The sequence below is a fragment of the Teleopsis dalmanni genome, chromosome 2 (assembly GCF_002237135.1).
Source record: "Teleopsis dalmanni isolate 2A chromosome 2, ASM223713v2, whole genome shotgun sequence".
NCBI lineage: Eukaryota > Metazoa > Arthropoda > Insecta > Diptera > Diopsidae > Teleopsis > Teleopsis dalmanni.
Window position 1 is genome coordinate 89,680,067 of NC_051847.1, and position 19,551 is coordinate 89,699,617.

Here is a 19,551-nt window from a genome sequence, read left to right on the forward strand (position 1 = left end):
CCAGTCAAGTCTATTGGCCCATTGTGTTACCGTATATAGAGGAAAACTCAGGCTTTAAACCCAACTAGAATTTTTGGCAAGTTCTGACAGGTACGATTGAGTTTACAGTGACCTATAAATAAATCTACCATAACACTGATATCTGTACAGGCCATCTCAATGAAAGAGTTTGATTTGCTTTTATTGGAGCGTGGCCAAATTGTATATGGCCTCTTCTAATACTTTTACAATTCTGAGAAGAAAAACTTTGAGACACGTCTTAGATGTGGGTCAAATATTTTTGTTTTAAGTATATATGGATATGTCACTGGGCATAATCTATACGCGCCTTTCTTTTCTTAGCATGTAGTAAATATTATTTATTATCATTCATACTTAATGGATTGTAATAAAATAAATGGATTCAAAAAAAAAAATATTAATATTTAATTTCTTTGTAGAATTTCTAGAGAGAAATATTTTGGTAAATGTAGTTGTAAAAGAGATATATATATTATAATTATTGTTGTTTTTCCTATGCAGAGATATTCCAATTATTATTACCTCATATAAAATATACCGTTAATCTTTGGAAAAATAATTGTTTTCGAATTCATTTAAAACTTTAAACTTTAAAATAAAATTAAGTCAAAATAAATATTTTATAGAAATTCATTTTAAAATTACAGCATTTTTGGTGTAATAAAAGTTACACACTTCGATAAATCTGACAAAGATTAGAAGAGCTAACATTTTCGTAAATATTCATTTGATGTTGTCGTAAGCAAACTGAAATTATGAAATGTGGACTGAAAATGTAAATTAAGTTTGTCATCGTCAGAAACGCATTAAAAATTCATAATTTGCGAATTGCTTTATGCAAATGTGCACCAAAATTAAAAATGTACATCGACATATTGGCAAAATACTGCAGATTTCATGTCCTGTGCAGGTTGCAGGGAGCTTAATTTATTCCCTTTGATTTTCATACTGGCCAGCTTATGAGGATAATAACTAATGAATATTAATAAAAAATTTCTTTTGCAATACCGAAATTATTACAAAATATCTTTTAGTTAAAATAGAGATAAAATTCTTACTTTAATTAAAATGCATAAAATTTATTTTTAATTATAAAAAAAATTCCTTATGGATTAAAAAAAAGGGATATTTACTTTGAACTTCTCTTCAAAAGATACTTACGGTTTTCTTAAAATCATACGCAGTGTGGCGTCTGGGCCACGTTGGAATAGGTTACCTAATGCTTCTCGTATATGTTCATTAGCTGAGTTAACGTCATCAGTTGTAGGGGAACCACCACCCTCTTCATCAATTCGAAATCGATATAAGAAACATTTATCCTTGAATGGTTGTTCCTTGTTTACTTTATTGTGCACGAAAGTGTTTCATTCAATGGAGGATGGATGAGCATGAAATTGAAGAAAATATAAAAAAATTACTTAGATATATCAAGACAAAATGATATATAATGGTAAATTAAATGCTATTTGTAAATAGATTTGTCTTAAAAATTTTATAGTTTATTTTTAAAATATTTAAAGATGAAATAAATTATTTGTCAAATAAAATTGTTGTTATTTATACGATTAATAGATTGTCGTTTTGGGCCTGATTTAGCAACATTATTTTATTGACATATGTAAAACAAAACTGTAAACCTAGACATCACATCATTAGTTCAAAATATGCCATTTTATAAAATAGATTATTTAATAACCACTAAATGTCCAAAAATTGTGAAAACCTAACACAAAATAAGATCATATCAACAGCCTGCGCCTTATTGTAGAGCAGTGTTATGAATTAAATACCCCGCTGTGTCTTGTGTTCATCGAACCAAAGTATCATATAGTCCACGCTTGAAAACGTAGGTGTTCCTGAAAAAATCTAAAGCCTTATCAAAGTACAGTACTGTAGAGCAAGTTCTAGAGTCCTACATTGCGACAGCATTAGTGAGGTCTTTCTGTCGCAGACCGGAGTTAAGCAAGGTTGCCTCCTAACATTAGATGCCGTATTGATAAAAGTCACTATCGAAAGAAGGGGTATATTATGAAGGGTCAACCAACACCTCGAAGTCCTTGACTATGCGGGCGACATAGTGTTACTCTCTTCAAATAAAGAGCATATGCAGGCAAAAATTGATGCCATTTCAACTACAACCGTAATAGTGGGTCTGCGGATTAACATAACCAAAACAAAGGCATGCACGATTAAATCAAATCAAACTTCCACGTTTCCAATCAGTAACACCAACATTGAAACCATTGAAAATTTCTACTACCTTAGACGCATAATAAGTCCAACGGAAGGCACAGCTATTGACGTAAGAAGCAGTACTCGTATTAACAAAGCACGAACTGCATTTGCAAGTCTCCGAGACATCTGGAGCTCAATCGAATTATCTTCGAAGACTAAGATCAATGTATATAACGCATGTGTCAAATCAATTCTGCTGTATAGCTCTGAAACATGGCTGGTGAGTACTGAAACTGCAGTCTTTTAACAACAGATGTCTGCGAAATATATTGAGAATTTGGTGGCCCCGTGTGGTAGACAATGAAACGGTGCATATTAAGAAACCCTTGAAATTGAAGTTATGGGAGTAGTTGATATCTGATTTTAAAGAACGGTATTAAAAGCCCTACAACAGATTCCATCCATATTTTAGTTTTGTTACACAACATATTTTCTAGATGTGTATTTCACATTTTGTTGATGTTAATTGGACGTCAAGTTCATAATATTTGCCATAATTATGCACTTGTTATTGTATTACACAAATGATAGTGTTAATGTGAACCGGCAAATATCCGGTAACTTATGGACAAACTATTGCCAGCTTTTTTCCGAGAAGTCATAGAAAATGATGCCGTACTGTAAGATTTCGAGGGGAAAATATTTAAAATATAATACCTATATATCACACTTAATGGTATGATTTAAAAAAGATATAAAAAAAATTTTTGATTGACATCCTAAACGCAGGTGCGTTTTGTTCAATCTACTTTTAGAACCACAATATGAACAATCCTGGGTTAGACAACTATTCCGCTAATTTATCTTTACTTAAAATGAATTATATTATTATTACTAGGCCAAAGGACCTTGCAGTCTAGTCCCTTATTCTTAGTTAAGTTTAAAATTAATTTTAGTGTTTACTCACAAATAAATAAATAAATATTATTATTATTATAATTATTACTAATGAATATTTATAACAATTTAAGTTATGACATAAAATTTTGTAACAAAATTAATTGCTTTTTGTATTTCATATCTCCAAGAGTTACAAGAGCTGTTCAACTCACCATGTGATAATACTCCTTCCTCTAAAAGAGCTTGCCACATACCAGCCGCTTGGGCACGTGTGTGGACGATTGGTGACAGATTTAGCAGCCAGTCAACTAATTCGGTGCCAGGAGCACACTTGCGTATTAATTTCCCAGAAACCTTAAGACAAAAAGAAAAAACAACTTAAATAAGATAAAGTTTTTCATGCTTAGATGACATATTCAATTAAAATAACATTTGCTAAGTAATTGGAGACCAAATTTATGGCAAAAGTATAGCACTTTTTAATAATTAGAACAAATGAAATAATTATCAGCAGTTGTTGAAATTGTCATAGTTACGGTCCTCCGTTACATACTTTATCACCAAATACATTGACATTAATTCTAGTTAAATGAGTACATAGTAAAATGGGTTCACTTACTTTTCTGTCCTTAAGACAACTTGAATTATCAGCAACGAGTAAAGTACGTAATGCCCATCCCATGCGGTTCATAGCAGGACTCGGAGACTGTAAGTGAAAGATAAAATTGTATTACAGTTAGTGAAAGTACAAAAGGATAATAGAAATGAGAGTACTGGCGAAAAAAAAAGTGGAGTTAAATGCTGATTGTGCGATTCCTTATGGTGCATAAAATGTATTTTGTTTGAATATAACACTACATACATTAGTATAGCTATGTAGATATATTATATTTTGAATTAGTTCTCTGTGAATTTAATCTTGAATATTAATTAGTTAACAATTAGTACGTTTTATACAATTTTGTTTAGTTTATACTGAAAGTTTTCTCAACTGCTTTCCACTTAAGTGACTCTAAAAAAGTTACTGAACGTGTAAATAGATTAAAATAATAAAGTGGAAAAATAGTTTATATGTCAGTCAATCGAAAGCATTCAGAGATTTTTACTTAAAAGTTTTACTATTGGAAGAACATTTTTATAAAAGTTCACTTTAAGTTATTTCCATTAACATCAATGACTTAGTATTAGGAAAAATAGAATAATTTTAGCATAGCATTAATAATTACTAGATGAAGTCAATTTCCGATATAATTGTGCTAAAGAGAAAAATTTATGAAAATCATTCTATATCTTAAAACTGGAAGAGCTTAAAAATCAATAAATATCTTTTACAGTGCAAATTTTAATACAGTCTCATTTTAATATAATATATTAATTTCATCTACTTACCTCAGTTATTGGTAATGCTGGATTTGGATGATCCGGGCTTAGTGGTCGTTTGATAGGTGAACTTGCAGCAGGCTGAACACCAGGACCAAAACCTAAAAAGTTAAGAATTATTTTATTAATTAATTACTTTTACATATAATTATAAAAAATATGAATTGTTGAACTATAAAGAAGGCTGTTGATAACGGAACAGACATATTCAGCAGTTTATTTATATCTTGGACTGCTTAAAAAGTAAGAATTGCAATTCTGTGATATTGTACCATCTTGTATGGAAGAAAGATACTTCAGTGTTATATTTAAAAATACTTTTTATAGTTAGAGACAGTAAAAATATATATACCTCAAGAAAGCATCTTGGACTGATGATATAATATATATATATATCCTACATGGAAGTTTTGTACATGACTAAATTTTTATTTTTTGCAAGGAACTCGGACAAAGGTTATATGCACAAGCTGCGAGGAACAAGCAATGATTTGGGCAAATAAATGGTTTATTATGACAACATATCATTTTCATTAATTAATCATTAATTGTACATTAGATAAAATTTATCCATTAAAAATTACCACGAATAATATATAAATATAATAATTTGTTGCCTTTAGTATTATTTTAGATGTGAAATTAAAATTGAAAAATGAGAATAGATGAATTTAAATTAAAATGAAAAATTTATGTACAGTGACTAACAATTTATGGACTAACTGCGAAGAGTGTGAGAAACGAAGTCTTTTAGGTTCGTATACTTACTGGAGTATTAACGAGGCACTATGCCATTCCGCCTATGCTTTAACGGTAGTGAGTTCCAACAAGTGGATTACGCAGGAGTTGCCAAGATGAAGAGGAGGTTCAATCTATCAACTGCAGACAAGGCGACTTCAATGTTTTGGGGATCGCTTTTTCACTGGCTTAGAAGAGATAACGAAAGCAAACTTATCGGATCTCCTCAACTTCATGTGAAACACCAAATGGTTTAACAAGAAAGAATAATAAACTTGCCTCTAACGGCAAAATTTTTGTGGGCATCACAATGATCAATGTATATCTCCGAGTGGAAGTGCTGACAACTGTTAGCACGCCCCTTCTGAACCTATAAAGTTTGATGTTTTATCGCTAAGATTTGGTCAATGTCCTCAAGAAAGGAAGCTCTTAAAGTATTAAGTTGTCGCCATGCATAAGCTGGGCAAAAACATAGTAGATGAGAGGCACTCTTATTGGCTTCCCCGCAGTTGATACAGATTTGATTGAAAGGGAGACCTAATCTTCTAGCATGTAAATAACCCTGTAAATGACCTGTAAGTAACCCTACCAAAATCTCTACGGGGTATTTCAATGAGAATTTTGGATTTTCTCTTATTCAAACGTTGCCAGATTGCATACTGATGCCTGCATATCGTCGAGTCTTTCCACCTTTTATTAAAAATTTCAGTACAGAAAGTACTCAGTAATAATTTGCGTGATGTTAGTGATATGCCCAGATTATTTAGGTGTTTCGAGTGCGGTTCTGAAGCAACCTTTCCGGCTAACTCATCTGCTCTACAATTGCAGAAAATATTATTATGACCAGGAACCCAGATTAGAGAAAAATTGAACTGCGTCAACATTTCGTTCAGAGATGTGTAGCAGTCAAGAACTGTCTCAGATGTAAATTGAAATGAACTCAAGGACTTTAAAGCAGCTTGACTCTCTGATAGTATATATATATTCCTGCCAAATATATCATCCACATTCAAACAAGCTATAGCTTCCCTAAAAAAGACACTACAATGACGCCTGAAAGACACTACAATGATCTGGAAGCCTAAAGTAGAAAGATTTATTGAATTCCTCTGGGAAAACTCCATAGTCTACACCACTACTTGTTTTGGATTCATCAGTAAAAATGGTTAAACCCTCACCTAAAGAGGGACCACCTCACGCCCATAAATCTCTAGATGGAAATTCGACATCAAATTTTCTGTCAAAGTTGAGAATAGAAGAGATGTAGTCAACGTTTTTAGAAGTGAAATTGAAAAGATTAAGAAAAATGCAATTGTACACGTAATAGAAATATTTTCTACTACAATTAGATATTTCAACTAAACTATTTCTTAAATTAATATTTCAGATTTATAATATTTTTCTTTTGTTGACACAATATGTTGTATATGTATTTCATTTAAATTATCTTCAATTGTGTTCATTAAGTTGTCTATATCTTGTAATAGTACTTCCATATTCTGTGATACAATAGAGAGTGAAGCAAATTTTCCGTTGTGATGTTTGTCAACTTCCAACTGTAATTTGCATATATTTCATTAAGCAAGAAGCAATGAATTTCATTAGTTGATTTTATAATTTATGTCTCATGCTGCCTTAATGAACACATTGCATTTTAATGACATTCATTTCAGTAGGATTTGCATGTTTTCAACATAAATTAAATTATTGTGATTTGGAAATGTTAAATAAATAAAGTATGCAGTCACATTTTTACAACTTTAAAAATTAAATATTTTTTGTAAAATGTATCTGTACATGAAACAGGCTAAACATTTCAATATACAAAAAAATTACTATGATTTCACACCGCATTGATACCACTTATATTTATGACTTTTCATTCATAAAATATTAATTCAAGCAAAAAAAAATATATATTAACGAGTTAATCCTTTTTTATATTGGTTTCAATAACAAATTATTTACAAACCAAATCGAATAAACGATTCAGTCAATTGTGTATTAATTGATCTTTTATATACAATTATATACAATTTAGCAATCATTAATTATTATTTGCAAGTTACTCGTATCAATGGAGTGTGAAAAAATAAATAGTAAATTGCTTTAACGATAAATTGCTCAAATTTTAATTGTTTTCTGTAATTATATTGAAATGTATTATTTAATAATTTAACTGCAATATGTAATACAATTTGAATTGTCACGGTTATATCAAAAAAAAAAAATTTTATCAATGAGTTTTTAATAAAAATAATGTGCACTTAAAGAAAAATAAAGTGGAACGAAGCGTTTTAAAATTTCCAAGTAAAAAGGTTTTTAAAAATATTTCATTTACTACAAATATAGCATTTTGAGTCTTAAATATAGAAATAAAAACTAAAAATATATAATATTTTTTTTCCGAAAAGTAAAAATTGTGTTATTTTCGTTAAATTCCTTTCAAAGGCAGACGCAACAAGCATTAAGAGATGAGAGATAATTAAGATCAAGAAATAAGAGTTAAACGTATGTTTTAACGTTAAGAGCCTGTTCACACTGGGTGCTTTAAATGCATACTTAGTAAAGCAAGCTTTATGCATATTCTTAAGGGACTGTTTACATTATAACTCAGTTTTTAAAATCATTAATGAATGATTACGATTGATAAATTTTGTTCAGTCGTTTATCAAAAATTTACATTAGTTCCTGCTCTGTCTAATTCTAAGTAAATAGGTCAATTGAGAATGTATTATGCAAATTTTATTACAGATCTATATACTAGTCAAGTGCAAAAATGGTCAGCAAAGTGGAATAATTAAATTTTACTTATATTTTATTAGTAAATATAACAATTATAAGTGTTTAATTTGTATTTTTTAATCGATAAATAAAGGTTTTATGTCAGTTTCAATAATATTATGGTTAATCTTGTTTTTTTTTAATGTAAAATATGTTCTCTATATTATATTTTTAGGATATTATATTAATTTAGGATGTGTGCCTTTATGAAAATGTTATAAGTCAACTTAGCTCTTAAAATTAAAAGGTTCCCATAAGTTTATCGATTAGTCCAAATTAAACTAAAATATTTTTTTGGGATATTTTTTAAAATTTCATTTAATGGAAATATTAAATATGCTTCGTGTAAGTTGTTCGGTTATTTAATTATTTTAAAAATAGGTCTTAAAATAATGATATCTTCAAAATTTTGATTAGTAAATATAATTTTATGATAAATTTAAATCCGACACAAATAAAATTTTACATAAATTTTACAATCTTTAAGACGTAACTACTTGTATATTGAAGTCTGTACCATGTACAGAGCTTGAAATTGACTAAATGGGCCAATTATTTTTATTAGTCAAAAATGACGCCTGAAAATTGCAAGTCCAGCATTAATTTTGTGAAACATTGCATTTTATGGTAATGTTTAGATGCGAAGCTGAAAGTGAAAGATCTTAAGGTTTAGATATAAGTTATTATTTTTATCATATATATTTAATAGAGACGAATCAAACGAATCGGTTGTCTTTTATTTTTATTTAAAAGAAAATACAATTTGTAACTGGTATATATTTTTTTTGATTTAAGCTTTTTTTCTTTAAAAGACTTTTAATTTAATTTTATCTTCTTAAAATTTTATTAACAGAGTTCAATAATATTCTTGTTATGTAGGTAAGATATAATAAGGTCAGATATTTTTAAGATGAATACTCACATCAAAATAGAAAATTGTAATCAATGATCAATCTTCATTAATAATATATTTTTTTCTTATTTTTGATTTAAATGCAAAATGATTAATTTTATTATGAAATCTATAATTTACTTATAGATATATAGAACATTCCATGAGTGTATCGATTATGTTTAACTTCATCATTTGTTATAATTTAATTACTATGCGTTGTTTCGACGTATGGGACGATGCTCTATGCTATGTAGAAATGAATTTGGAATAGTCACGCATATTTTCATATAATTGACACCTTTGAAGCAATTAAAAAAAAATTATCATTTACACCACAAATCTGTTTTTTTTTATAAAAATCAAAACTTGCTAATTAATTTATTAAAAATTTTAATCACAAAACAATCAAAAAAACAAAAAAAAATTAAAAAAAAATTTATAGACGGAAGACTTTAAATAAGACATAATAATTCAAACTTTAATGTAACATATGATATAATATTTAAGAATATAGATTATTATCTATAACTTTAACATATTCTTTTGCCCTACTTAGGACTATCTAATCTCAGAGTAATCACTAATTGCACGGGGCGGTACGCAGATCTTAGACCAGACACTGAATAATCACAATGCTTACGAGGAATACACAAATTAGTCAGTGAGATGGGTGGGACTTTGTAGAAACCCCCCAGTTATTAAAGAGTAAAAGTGCACAGATGCACTAACTCCACAGCCTCAGATGTGACAATTTTATTTGTTGATATATTAACCACAGTATGTGGAAATCGTCTTCAAATTTCTATATACTTTTGTGTATAGTGTGCTCAGATGATTGATTATGCTGATTATAATCTTATTGCAAACCACAAAATTCTAAATAATCATGATTTTTTTTTAATAATTATTCCCAACTTTAATACATTTGGCGATTATTTAACGATCCATATTATAAAATGGGACAACAAAAATTTGATACCATGGATTGTCAGTTGACATATGTCATTATAGGTTAGGTTAGGTTCGGAGGGTGCTTTCACTTGGAGGCATATATTTCCCATTGTGATACCCTCAGAAAATCTTTGTCGAGAGAGGCGAGTTGCTAACCTTTGCAATCCTTGTTAAACCATTTGGTTTTCTAGATGAAGTTGAGGAGATCCGATAAATTTGTTTTTGTTATCTCTTCCAAGTAAGTGAAAAAGCGATCACCAAGACATTGATGTCGCCTTGTCAGAAGCGCTGGACAGAGACATAGGAAGTAGTAGATATATTCTACTTTCTCTTCATCTTGGCAAATTCTGCATAGTCGACTTGTTGGAACTTGCCACCGTTGGAGCATAGGCGCAATGGCACAGTGCCCCGTTAGTACTCCAGTAAATGTCATTATAACAGAGCAACGAAATTAAAAACAAAAAATAGATAATCACATATTTATAAAATGATTGAATTTTTTAATAACAATACAATTAAATTAGCTAATGTTTGAGATTAAAGCTTGGATTTAAAAATGTAGATGGGAAATAAAATTAAAGTATAAAATATCAGAAGTAAACTGTCAACATATATGTTTTATTAAAATCAATTTTTATGACACATTGTTAGTATCTTGGAACGGAATATTATTTCATAGCAGATATTTTTTTGAGATGTTTCTGATGATTTCACATAAAGATCCTTACAACTTTTTCTTTGACAAGTTCTTAATCTTTGGATTTTTTTAAATGTAATCATAACATTTTTAAAAAATATAACAGTTTTTAGGAAAGTTAAAAGTACAATTTTGACAGAACTCTGGTTAAAAGAAATTAAGATTTATCTTATCTTTTGCTATTCATAAGTCTTTACCAGTAAGTTCTGTTTTTAAGTGGATGGAAAACAATTGCATTGAATGCAGTTGATTCTTTAAAATATTAGTTTAAATATTGAATTCTATCTTTTATAATAATACTCATATAATAAAACTCTTGTAATAAGTCAAAGCCAGTGTAGTTTTTGTTTTCCTGTAAAAGGAGTTATAGTTTAACTTTCAGTTCAGCTCATGATTGTAATGTATGATCCATATATTTCAAAAGCTCCTTCTAGTTAAAGTAAACGGAAGTTGAATCTCCTCGATTAGCCAGAAGGCTGCATGTATTCAACTTTATGTACTTAATTAAGAAATTAAACTCATTTGCTACTTTTCAGCCTTATTCCATTAAAAATACTATTGTATCGATATGATTTTTTAAATGTAAATAGATTCAGAGAAGGTAAAAATAATAACGTTTATTTAATGAGATATATGTTATATTGATAAACGAAACATAATAATATGATAATACAGTATATTATCGGTTATTTAGGGAAAACGAAAAGATAAGGACCGGGATTAATATATAAGAACTTTCTCTGAAGAAGCTGGTTCGTTTCCTCGAGATATTAAATCTCTAAATACAAAGGGGTGCACAATAGATCAAGCTGTTCGCAGTGCATTAAGGCATTAGTCTAACTCATAAACCATTACATTACATTTCAATATATAAGAAGGAGTTAGGTTAAAATAGCTATTCCAAAAACTTAGTTTTCACTTATGACGAGTTTAAAACTTATTTTTATGACGTAGTAAACATAATGAATAAAGAAATTTATTTTAAGAAATTCTATTACAGTACACAGAATAATATAATTAAATTTATTTAAAGAAATTATTAATAATAAAAGATTATTTTTATATGTTTGACACATAATTAATGTGACTGTTTTTTAAATAATGAATTAATTATGATAACATTATAAATATAAAATTAGTATTATTATATGTCTTAGTAGTAATTCAAGAACTCTTCAACTCACCATTCTTTAATTTGCAGCTGGTAATAATGTCATTCATCAACTCTTTGTTTTTCTGAAATTAAAAAGATAATTGTTTGTTAAACTTTGGTATAAACAGCGAGAAATTCAATAGAAGTTTAATTATTTCTTAATAGGTTAGATAAATGGAAATTTCGAATTATGATTAAATATTTTCTATCTACAAATTGTTTATTAAAAAGAAACTTTTATTACATTTGTTTGCTCAATTGCAGAAAGGGGTCGGGGGCGTCGACGTTGAGGTGGTTTTCGATATAAGCAAATTGACTCAGCTGAGTTGAAGTCATTATTGTCATCTTTTATATACTTCGTAATATTTCGATTGATGACGTTGTTATCATTATTATTATTATTGATATTGCTATTTGCATAATGTGGAAAGAATTCTTCGGATAAACTGTTAAAACGTACCAAAACACACGCGTCAGTCTTATTGCACGCAAATATATGTGTCCAACGTTTTTTACCGCCACAATTGGCCATAACCGGAGCCAATAATACGGCACTTATTAAAAATATATAAATAAAAAACCTGATGGTCACCAATTTTTCTTTGATTATGAAATATACTAGTTTTAGTTGATTTCGTTTAATATTTAAAAACAATTTATTTTGTTTTTCACATTTAAAATAATACTATTTTTTTATAAATAAATTCAGTTTCGTATTTGCTTAAGTCAACAGCTGACGCGGCGCTGCATTGCTCGCAACAAGTCGCGCAATGTTTTGTGAAAGAAAGCCCGAACACAAGACATTAATGAATAAGTGACAAAACAAAAGATACTCACATACAAAATAAAACAAAGACTCTTGAAAACTGTTAAGGAAAAGAGAGTAAACATACGTAATTTAAAGTAACTAAGACCTGTCGTCGAATGACTCAGCAGCGGTTGCAGTGACTTTTGTTGTGCCCTACATAAGCATACTTCTTATGATTATGTGAATGAGTTATTATTGTTGCTACGACAACAATAATTGCAAATAAAACATAAATAAAAATTAATTAAATTAATATATACTAGTAATTGTTTTAATAATCATATTTTAGTTAGTTTTATTTTTAAACGGGATAATTGGTCAATGTTAAATAAAACACAACTCTTTAAATTAGTTTTAAAACAAATATATTGTTGTAATTGATTATAGTGAGAACTATATAAAGTTGTATATTATTTCACGTTGGCCAATAAGTTCATTTAAAAATATATATAATTATATATATTGATGGTTGGCGACTTGTGACTTAATATAATAAGCCTAGTTTTTATATTATACTAGTATAATATGTATATATTTTTTAAGCCTTCATTATTGTTTTTATAAATAAGTGCTTTTATTGTTAGAATTTTTATATTTCAACAAGTTATATTTTGTAGTTATTATATATTATACTAATCTAATATGTAAATGTTTTTCAAGCCTTCGTTATTGGTTTCATTAATAAGTGCTTTGGTGGCAGTATTTTAGTATTTCAAGAAGTTATATTTTATAACTAAAGAATACTATCTTTAATTAGGTTTTATCAAAGTACTATTGAAAACAAAATCTTTGATGATATCTTTAATATGTTATTATTAAATTATTAATTTATCGTATTGGAACTTACATAGAGCAATTATAAATACAGTAAGTATGATATTTATATTTAAATATACAATGTATTTGCTTGGGATATTATACTAGGATTTATAACATATAAGTTGGCCATCGTGCTTTTGTAAGAAGACATTGGGAGTCATAACGAATATTATGTCAAAGTACTATTGTGGATGAAATGTTGGATATTGTCTCTATTATATATGTACATATGTATTTTGACATATATCTAAAGCAGAAGAAAAGGAATTCATTGTTGAGTTTTTATTAAAAGTTTATAGTTAAGTTAGACATGACTATATAATATATATCATATATTTTGTATAAATCTCCAATGAAATCAAATTTAATAGGATATACTCGAGAACAGATTGTGGATGACAGGTGCATGAATAAATATATATTAAGATGTACTGAACTAATAATTTATATTTTTATAACTTCTATAACTATATGCGATATATTAAACTATTAACATATCTTATAGTATTAGAAACTCTCTTCTATTTTATAGTGTAGTGTACGGATATAAAGAGTATTTGAAAATAAAATTATACACTTATCACTTAAAAAAAGTTAATATTGTGGTGACATTGAATGCTATTATAGTCACTTTTAAAATAACTTTTCGTGTACGTCCATGACGGCGGTGTGTTGGAATTTTCTTATCAGTCAAGTTAAGGTAAAGCAAATACGTATGATAACTGCTAATATTAAATATACGTCTAATTTAAAAAGTAGATTTTATTCATGCAACCGTCTTTTTTATTTGGAGAGAAAACAAACTCTACTATTAAAATATTTCATTTTATTTCCAGATTAAATAAAACGTGTTAAGTGTCTTTTACTTAAGTGCTTTAAAAATTATTTACTTTTAGTGTATCTAGATTTAATTAAATCTCTTGCTACTTAATGAAAAAATTAATTGAAATGCAAGAAAAATATATAATAATGAATAATATTTTACTAAAATTTGTCATATACACAATATGTATTCGAAAATAAACCAGACTTTTTCTAAAAATAGTTATTTGGAATAAGAGCAATAAGTTGCGTCACTAAGGGTAATCTTTCACAGATTTCTATTAAAGTTTCATGATATTTAGGTTTATAGAAGCGGGGTTCTTTCAGTGCGATTTTAAGTACTAAACTTTAGAATGGTTATAGCGTCAACAAAAATTTTCATTGAAAAATACATTTTTCGGAAAAGCTAAGACTTTCACGATTTTTAACTAAAAAATATTTTAGAAGTATCTACCGACTAATTTTGAATATTTACAATTTTGTTTAGTGCAGCGTAAATTATATGACAAAGTTTTGTATTTTCAACTCAAAATACATAAGTAATATCGGAACCATATAACTTACATCACAGTGACTACCACAGCTTACATAGTCAAAATTAAGTCAACGAACGTAGCCTCAGGTAACCCTTTGATTACCCAGTGTTCAGCGTTTATTGGAGGTGAAAAAATTGAGCATTAGAATATTGAATGTGTGTTTGGATAGAATCTCTTGTCAGATAAAGTACTATTTTACCAATATTTGATTTAAACCGAAAAGAAAAGTTGATAAAGTCATTAGAAATTATGTATAATTACACACAGAGTCAGAAAGTTTCCTTTATTATTCGCAAAATTGACATAAAAACAACATTTATTATAATTAATTTAAGAATAATTTGTAAGTTTGCAAATGTAACGAGTTAGTTTGTTGAATGAATTTTGACAAAAATCGACTTTACCTATGATTTGGCTAAACTAGCACCTATAATAAAATGAAAACGCTCATATATCTCGGAAAAACATTATAAATATTTTTTATTAATTAAAAAATTCAAATATTAAAGAATCTATGATTGTAATTAATTTATTAATTTCAAAAAATTAGGCTAAGGTTAGTTCAGAGTGGTGGCCTTGTGTCCAAGAAAGCCTACTTAAGCTCAAATAGTGACCCGTACATAGATTAGATAGTTAGTATACGATCAACGCGGAAAGGCAACGACTTCTCCATTAGATAAAGACTGTAATGTGATATGGGTATAAGACCACACATATCACAAGACAGAGAGTTAAAAGAGTTATTACAAGAGAAACCAGCGTGACAGTTCTATGAACTTGGCTAAGACCCTAATTTTGCAAGATGACAGCTCTGTCAGGTTGGTAAAAAATTGGAGCCTAAGATTTTTGATCTCCTTCTAACTTAATGATGGGCACTGTACATAAGATGGAGTTGAGTTTCCTGTTCATGGTCAAAGCCATAACCGCAACAAAAGTTATTATAAGGTAGTCCCAGTTTCATTGCACACCTACCCATTATGCAGTGGCCCGTCAGCATCGATACCGTAATGTTGAGCAGATTCTGCCTTAGTTGAAATTGTTGATTGGTACGTTTTTTGTCCAATTTAGGTTAGGTAAACCCAGAGATCTGGCAGCAGAATTCGTCTGCCCAGTTTTGCTTAAATATGCTCAGTTAGCACTATTTAATTGTCAGTTTAGTTGTTGTAAGTCGCACACCAACATCTAAGAAGTGAATGTCAGGGAGAAGACCGACCGCCTGTATTGGCAAGAGATATTCCTATGTCCAGGGACCTATATAGGTTGGATTCATAAGTGTTAGAATTATGTCCACGAATCAAAAAGCCTAATGTTTTCGATATTGGAAGAGGTTTTTATTAATAATTTTGTTATTTAATCTGTTGTACTCATATTTATAGGATCTATACTACAGGATCTTTTCCTAACGTAGAAGAAAATTCTAAACATTTTTAAAAACTCTGATTAATAATATTTTTAATAATTATATTCGAATTATATTATTATCAGACTAAAAGTTAAGGGATTTTTAAAAATAATAAGGCCTTTTTTTCTGTTGAATGGAACCTTTCTCAAAGTGACTTAACATAATGTTTTCAGTAAATACTTTTAAGTAGCAATAAAATTTTTACAAATCAACATTCAAAGTTTTAATAAGAAAATAAAACTTAAAGTGAAATTCTTCTTTCATAATATTTTGGTAGTGGCAGGAATAACATTGAAAGAAATGCAGTTTAAAATGCAAAACTTGTGTTTTCCATGTGCCGGGGCAATTCGAAATGCAAAGATCTGAAGCACGTTCTTTGTTAACTTCTGACAAGATGAAAAGTTAGGAATACTGCCTTTTTGAAAACATATCACAAGCGCATTTAAATTTCAAAAAGTTACTTGACGATTTAAATGAATTTTTGAGAAGACTTAAAATGTTGCTCATACGGCAGGTCGAAAGCGTAGTGAAAAAAATAATGAAAAAATAAAAATTTATTTAAAAATGATTGAATAAAAGAAAATTTCAAGTACAAAGAGGCATCAGAATGTTGTATTTCTTACAATAGCGTATTATTGGATTTTCAAATAATATTAAATAATAAAATAAAAATGAATCAGAGTCTATATATTGTATGAAAAATGAACATGTTCTGTTTAGAGATGTGATTAAACCCACTTCATATATTAAAACAGAGCACAAGATTCTTGAAATCCTAGCAGTTGAAAAAAGGAGAAAGGGGCTTCTAAATTGCATACAGAATGGCTTGAATCCCACTCCACAATGTACTTTCTTCAATTCTAAAACACTGAAACTTGTTCAGAAGACTTAAGACATATAAGCCTACCTATTTTATATAATAAATATAATTTATACTGCGGTGTTTTCGATATAAAGTATTATCCATATATGTAACATTATACTTAATGGCTCTTACTTAATTTAAGCGCACAATAGAAATTGAAATAATAAATATTCCAAAAAAAACAATGTATATAATATATAAAGATACTCCTCAAAAACTTTGATTAATGTTAAATAAAAATCCTTATTTACTAAACTAATTTAATATTTACCAGAAAAAGCAAAAATAATTGAATTTATTAACCTCATAAATGAACACTTGAGTATGCAAATATGTGACAAATAATCAAAATAAAGACTGGAGAATGGAGAAATATGTACATTGGTTTCGGGCAATGTTTGTTTATAATTTACCGGTTCAAATATTTGTTTACGTACGCCCATGTGCGCTTCTGTTTAATTTAGTTCTAAGGATTTATTGGCCGTAAATTCGTGTCCTTTACTTGGCTTGGTTAGCAAATACCTAATTCAATTTGTAAGATGAATTGTGTACACTTTGTGGTGTGTAACCACTCAACCCAGTTTCCAAATATGGTGGGGCAAATGTGGTCAAATGCTAATTTGTAGTTTAAGGTTTATGCATTCGTTGAAGTTTTGCTTTATATAATTTCTCTAATTAAAGCAAGTTTGATTTAATTTGTTATTGACGAGAAAATAATGGAAATTATTAATAATTATTATATGTGTTACCAAACGAAAATGATTAATGAGTATTTAATAGTTCTGCACAGTCATTACTTTTACTATATAAGAAAACCTGATCTTATCATATTGTTATTTTTTCCTATAAATAGCAAATAATTATTCTTTAACCTTATATAAACTAATATAGAATATTTATTACATTGATATAATATATATAAAAAGTTCTAAAATTAATTTCTATTGAATAGATATTTTTAGATATGAATGGTTTTGTATGTTCCAAAACTTATATATATTTTTTAGAATTAAGAAATCTTTATATATAATTTTATTGCCTAATAAAATACGAATAAAACAAATGCGTCAAAATTAGGGAAAAAAATTATCTGTTAATGATTTAGTTCTGTAGATAGAGGCTGTGGAATCATAACAGCAACTTAACCTTGTCGTTACTTTTGACTTCACCCAACGACATTTCTCGGATTTTTACCTTATTGACTGGGAGCCTTCCACTCAGAACTTACTGCTTAAATTCTGCAATATATCGAAAGTACCACATTTCATCGTCATTATTAAAACTCTGAATCAACTTGTTTGTGAAACAAGGCGTATCAAGATTTGGTCGAAATTTTGAGATACGTAATACTAATTTCAATGAAATTTTTGGTTAGTTTGTGATCACTCACATAAACTTATGGTTGCTGGTATTATTCGATTATTTATACTGGTGTGAGTAGTAAACTCTGCCACAAAAACGTAGTTAATCAATTGAATCATTAAAACCTATTTAAAAAAAAATGACACTACAAGAAAAAAAACTCTATTAAACAAGTTTTCAGAAATTGTTTGTAAATTTTGTAAAAAAATTATTTAAATTACACCAAAATTGTGGTATATTACCTATATATAAAAATTCAAATCTATATATTCTTGATCAGATCGATGACTTAAGTTTATTTAGTTTCGTCTTCTGTCTGTTTTCAATGTTATAGCACAAAAACTGAGGGGCTAGGTTTTTGATCTATTGCACTGAAACTTTCACATATATAACTCACATATAATTAACTTCATAATTTCTTGAATTGGTCGAAATTGGTATATTATATTGTATAGCTGGAATATAAATTAAACAATCGGATATAAGTAAAGCCCGTTTATAATTAGGATATTCAAAAAAAATTTGGTAATAAATTAACTTATATTTATACATAAAAAATTTATAAAAAATTTATCGGTTCAGATTTAGATACAGCTGCATAGAAACTGCCGATTAGATCAAATGAGCTTATTGATCCTGTCAGAAGAAGGTTTATAATATCTGATGTATTGAATGTATTAAGCATAAATACGAATGAATTTGAAACTTAAGCATAATTTAAAGAAACCAATCTGTGATTCAAAATATAGCTTTTATTGATCCCGCACTTAACATCTTAATTGTGTTAAATATATATGAAATTAATATATAAAAATATATATCTGAGAAATACGTTAGTTTATATGACCAATATCAAGATTTCAGTTAAAGTTAATACCCATATTATATGAAAAATTATATAATATGAGTATTAAGTTTCCATTTTTTGAAACTGATTTCTTTTTAACTCTATGGTTTGATGTAACCCAAAGCAAAGGAAGGGGAGTTAATTTGCGTGAAAGAGTTGGCGCTCATGAAGCATCAACCAGAGTTGGCGCTCATGAATAAGTACCAAGTGCCAACAGCTATGCCACACACAATGCTTTCTTGCTAAGAGCACAAGTGCTTCAAGGTTTTTTTTTGCAATTTATTCCAAAAAGAGTGAGTCAATATTGCTTGGTCTACAGAGACTGCAGCTGAGGTGTCAGGTGTGTTGAAGCAAAATTTTATGTCGATGATGCCTGAAGCATAAATTCACACGAAA

At 28.5% G+C, this 19,551-nt stretch overlaps 1 protein-coding gene across 1 annotated transcript in view; it reads right to left on the reverse strand.

Annotated features, from left to right (window-relative positions):
* The window catches only part of LOC119678298 (rap guanine nucleotide exchange factor 4), a gene marked incomplete in the record, with an annotated part of 493,194 nt that overhangs the window by 29,444 nt on the left and 444,199 nt on the right, over positions 1-19,551 (reverse strand). Inside the window, 5 exon segments of the mRNA XM_038090056.1 lie at positions 1,183-1,363; positions 3,309-3,450; positions 3,716-3,802; positions 4,486-4,577; positions 11,726-11,767. Of these exon segments, the coding sequence (XP_037945984.1) occupies positions 1,183-1,363; positions 3,309-3,450; positions 3,716-3,802; positions 4,486-4,577; positions 11,726-11,767 (544 nt within the window).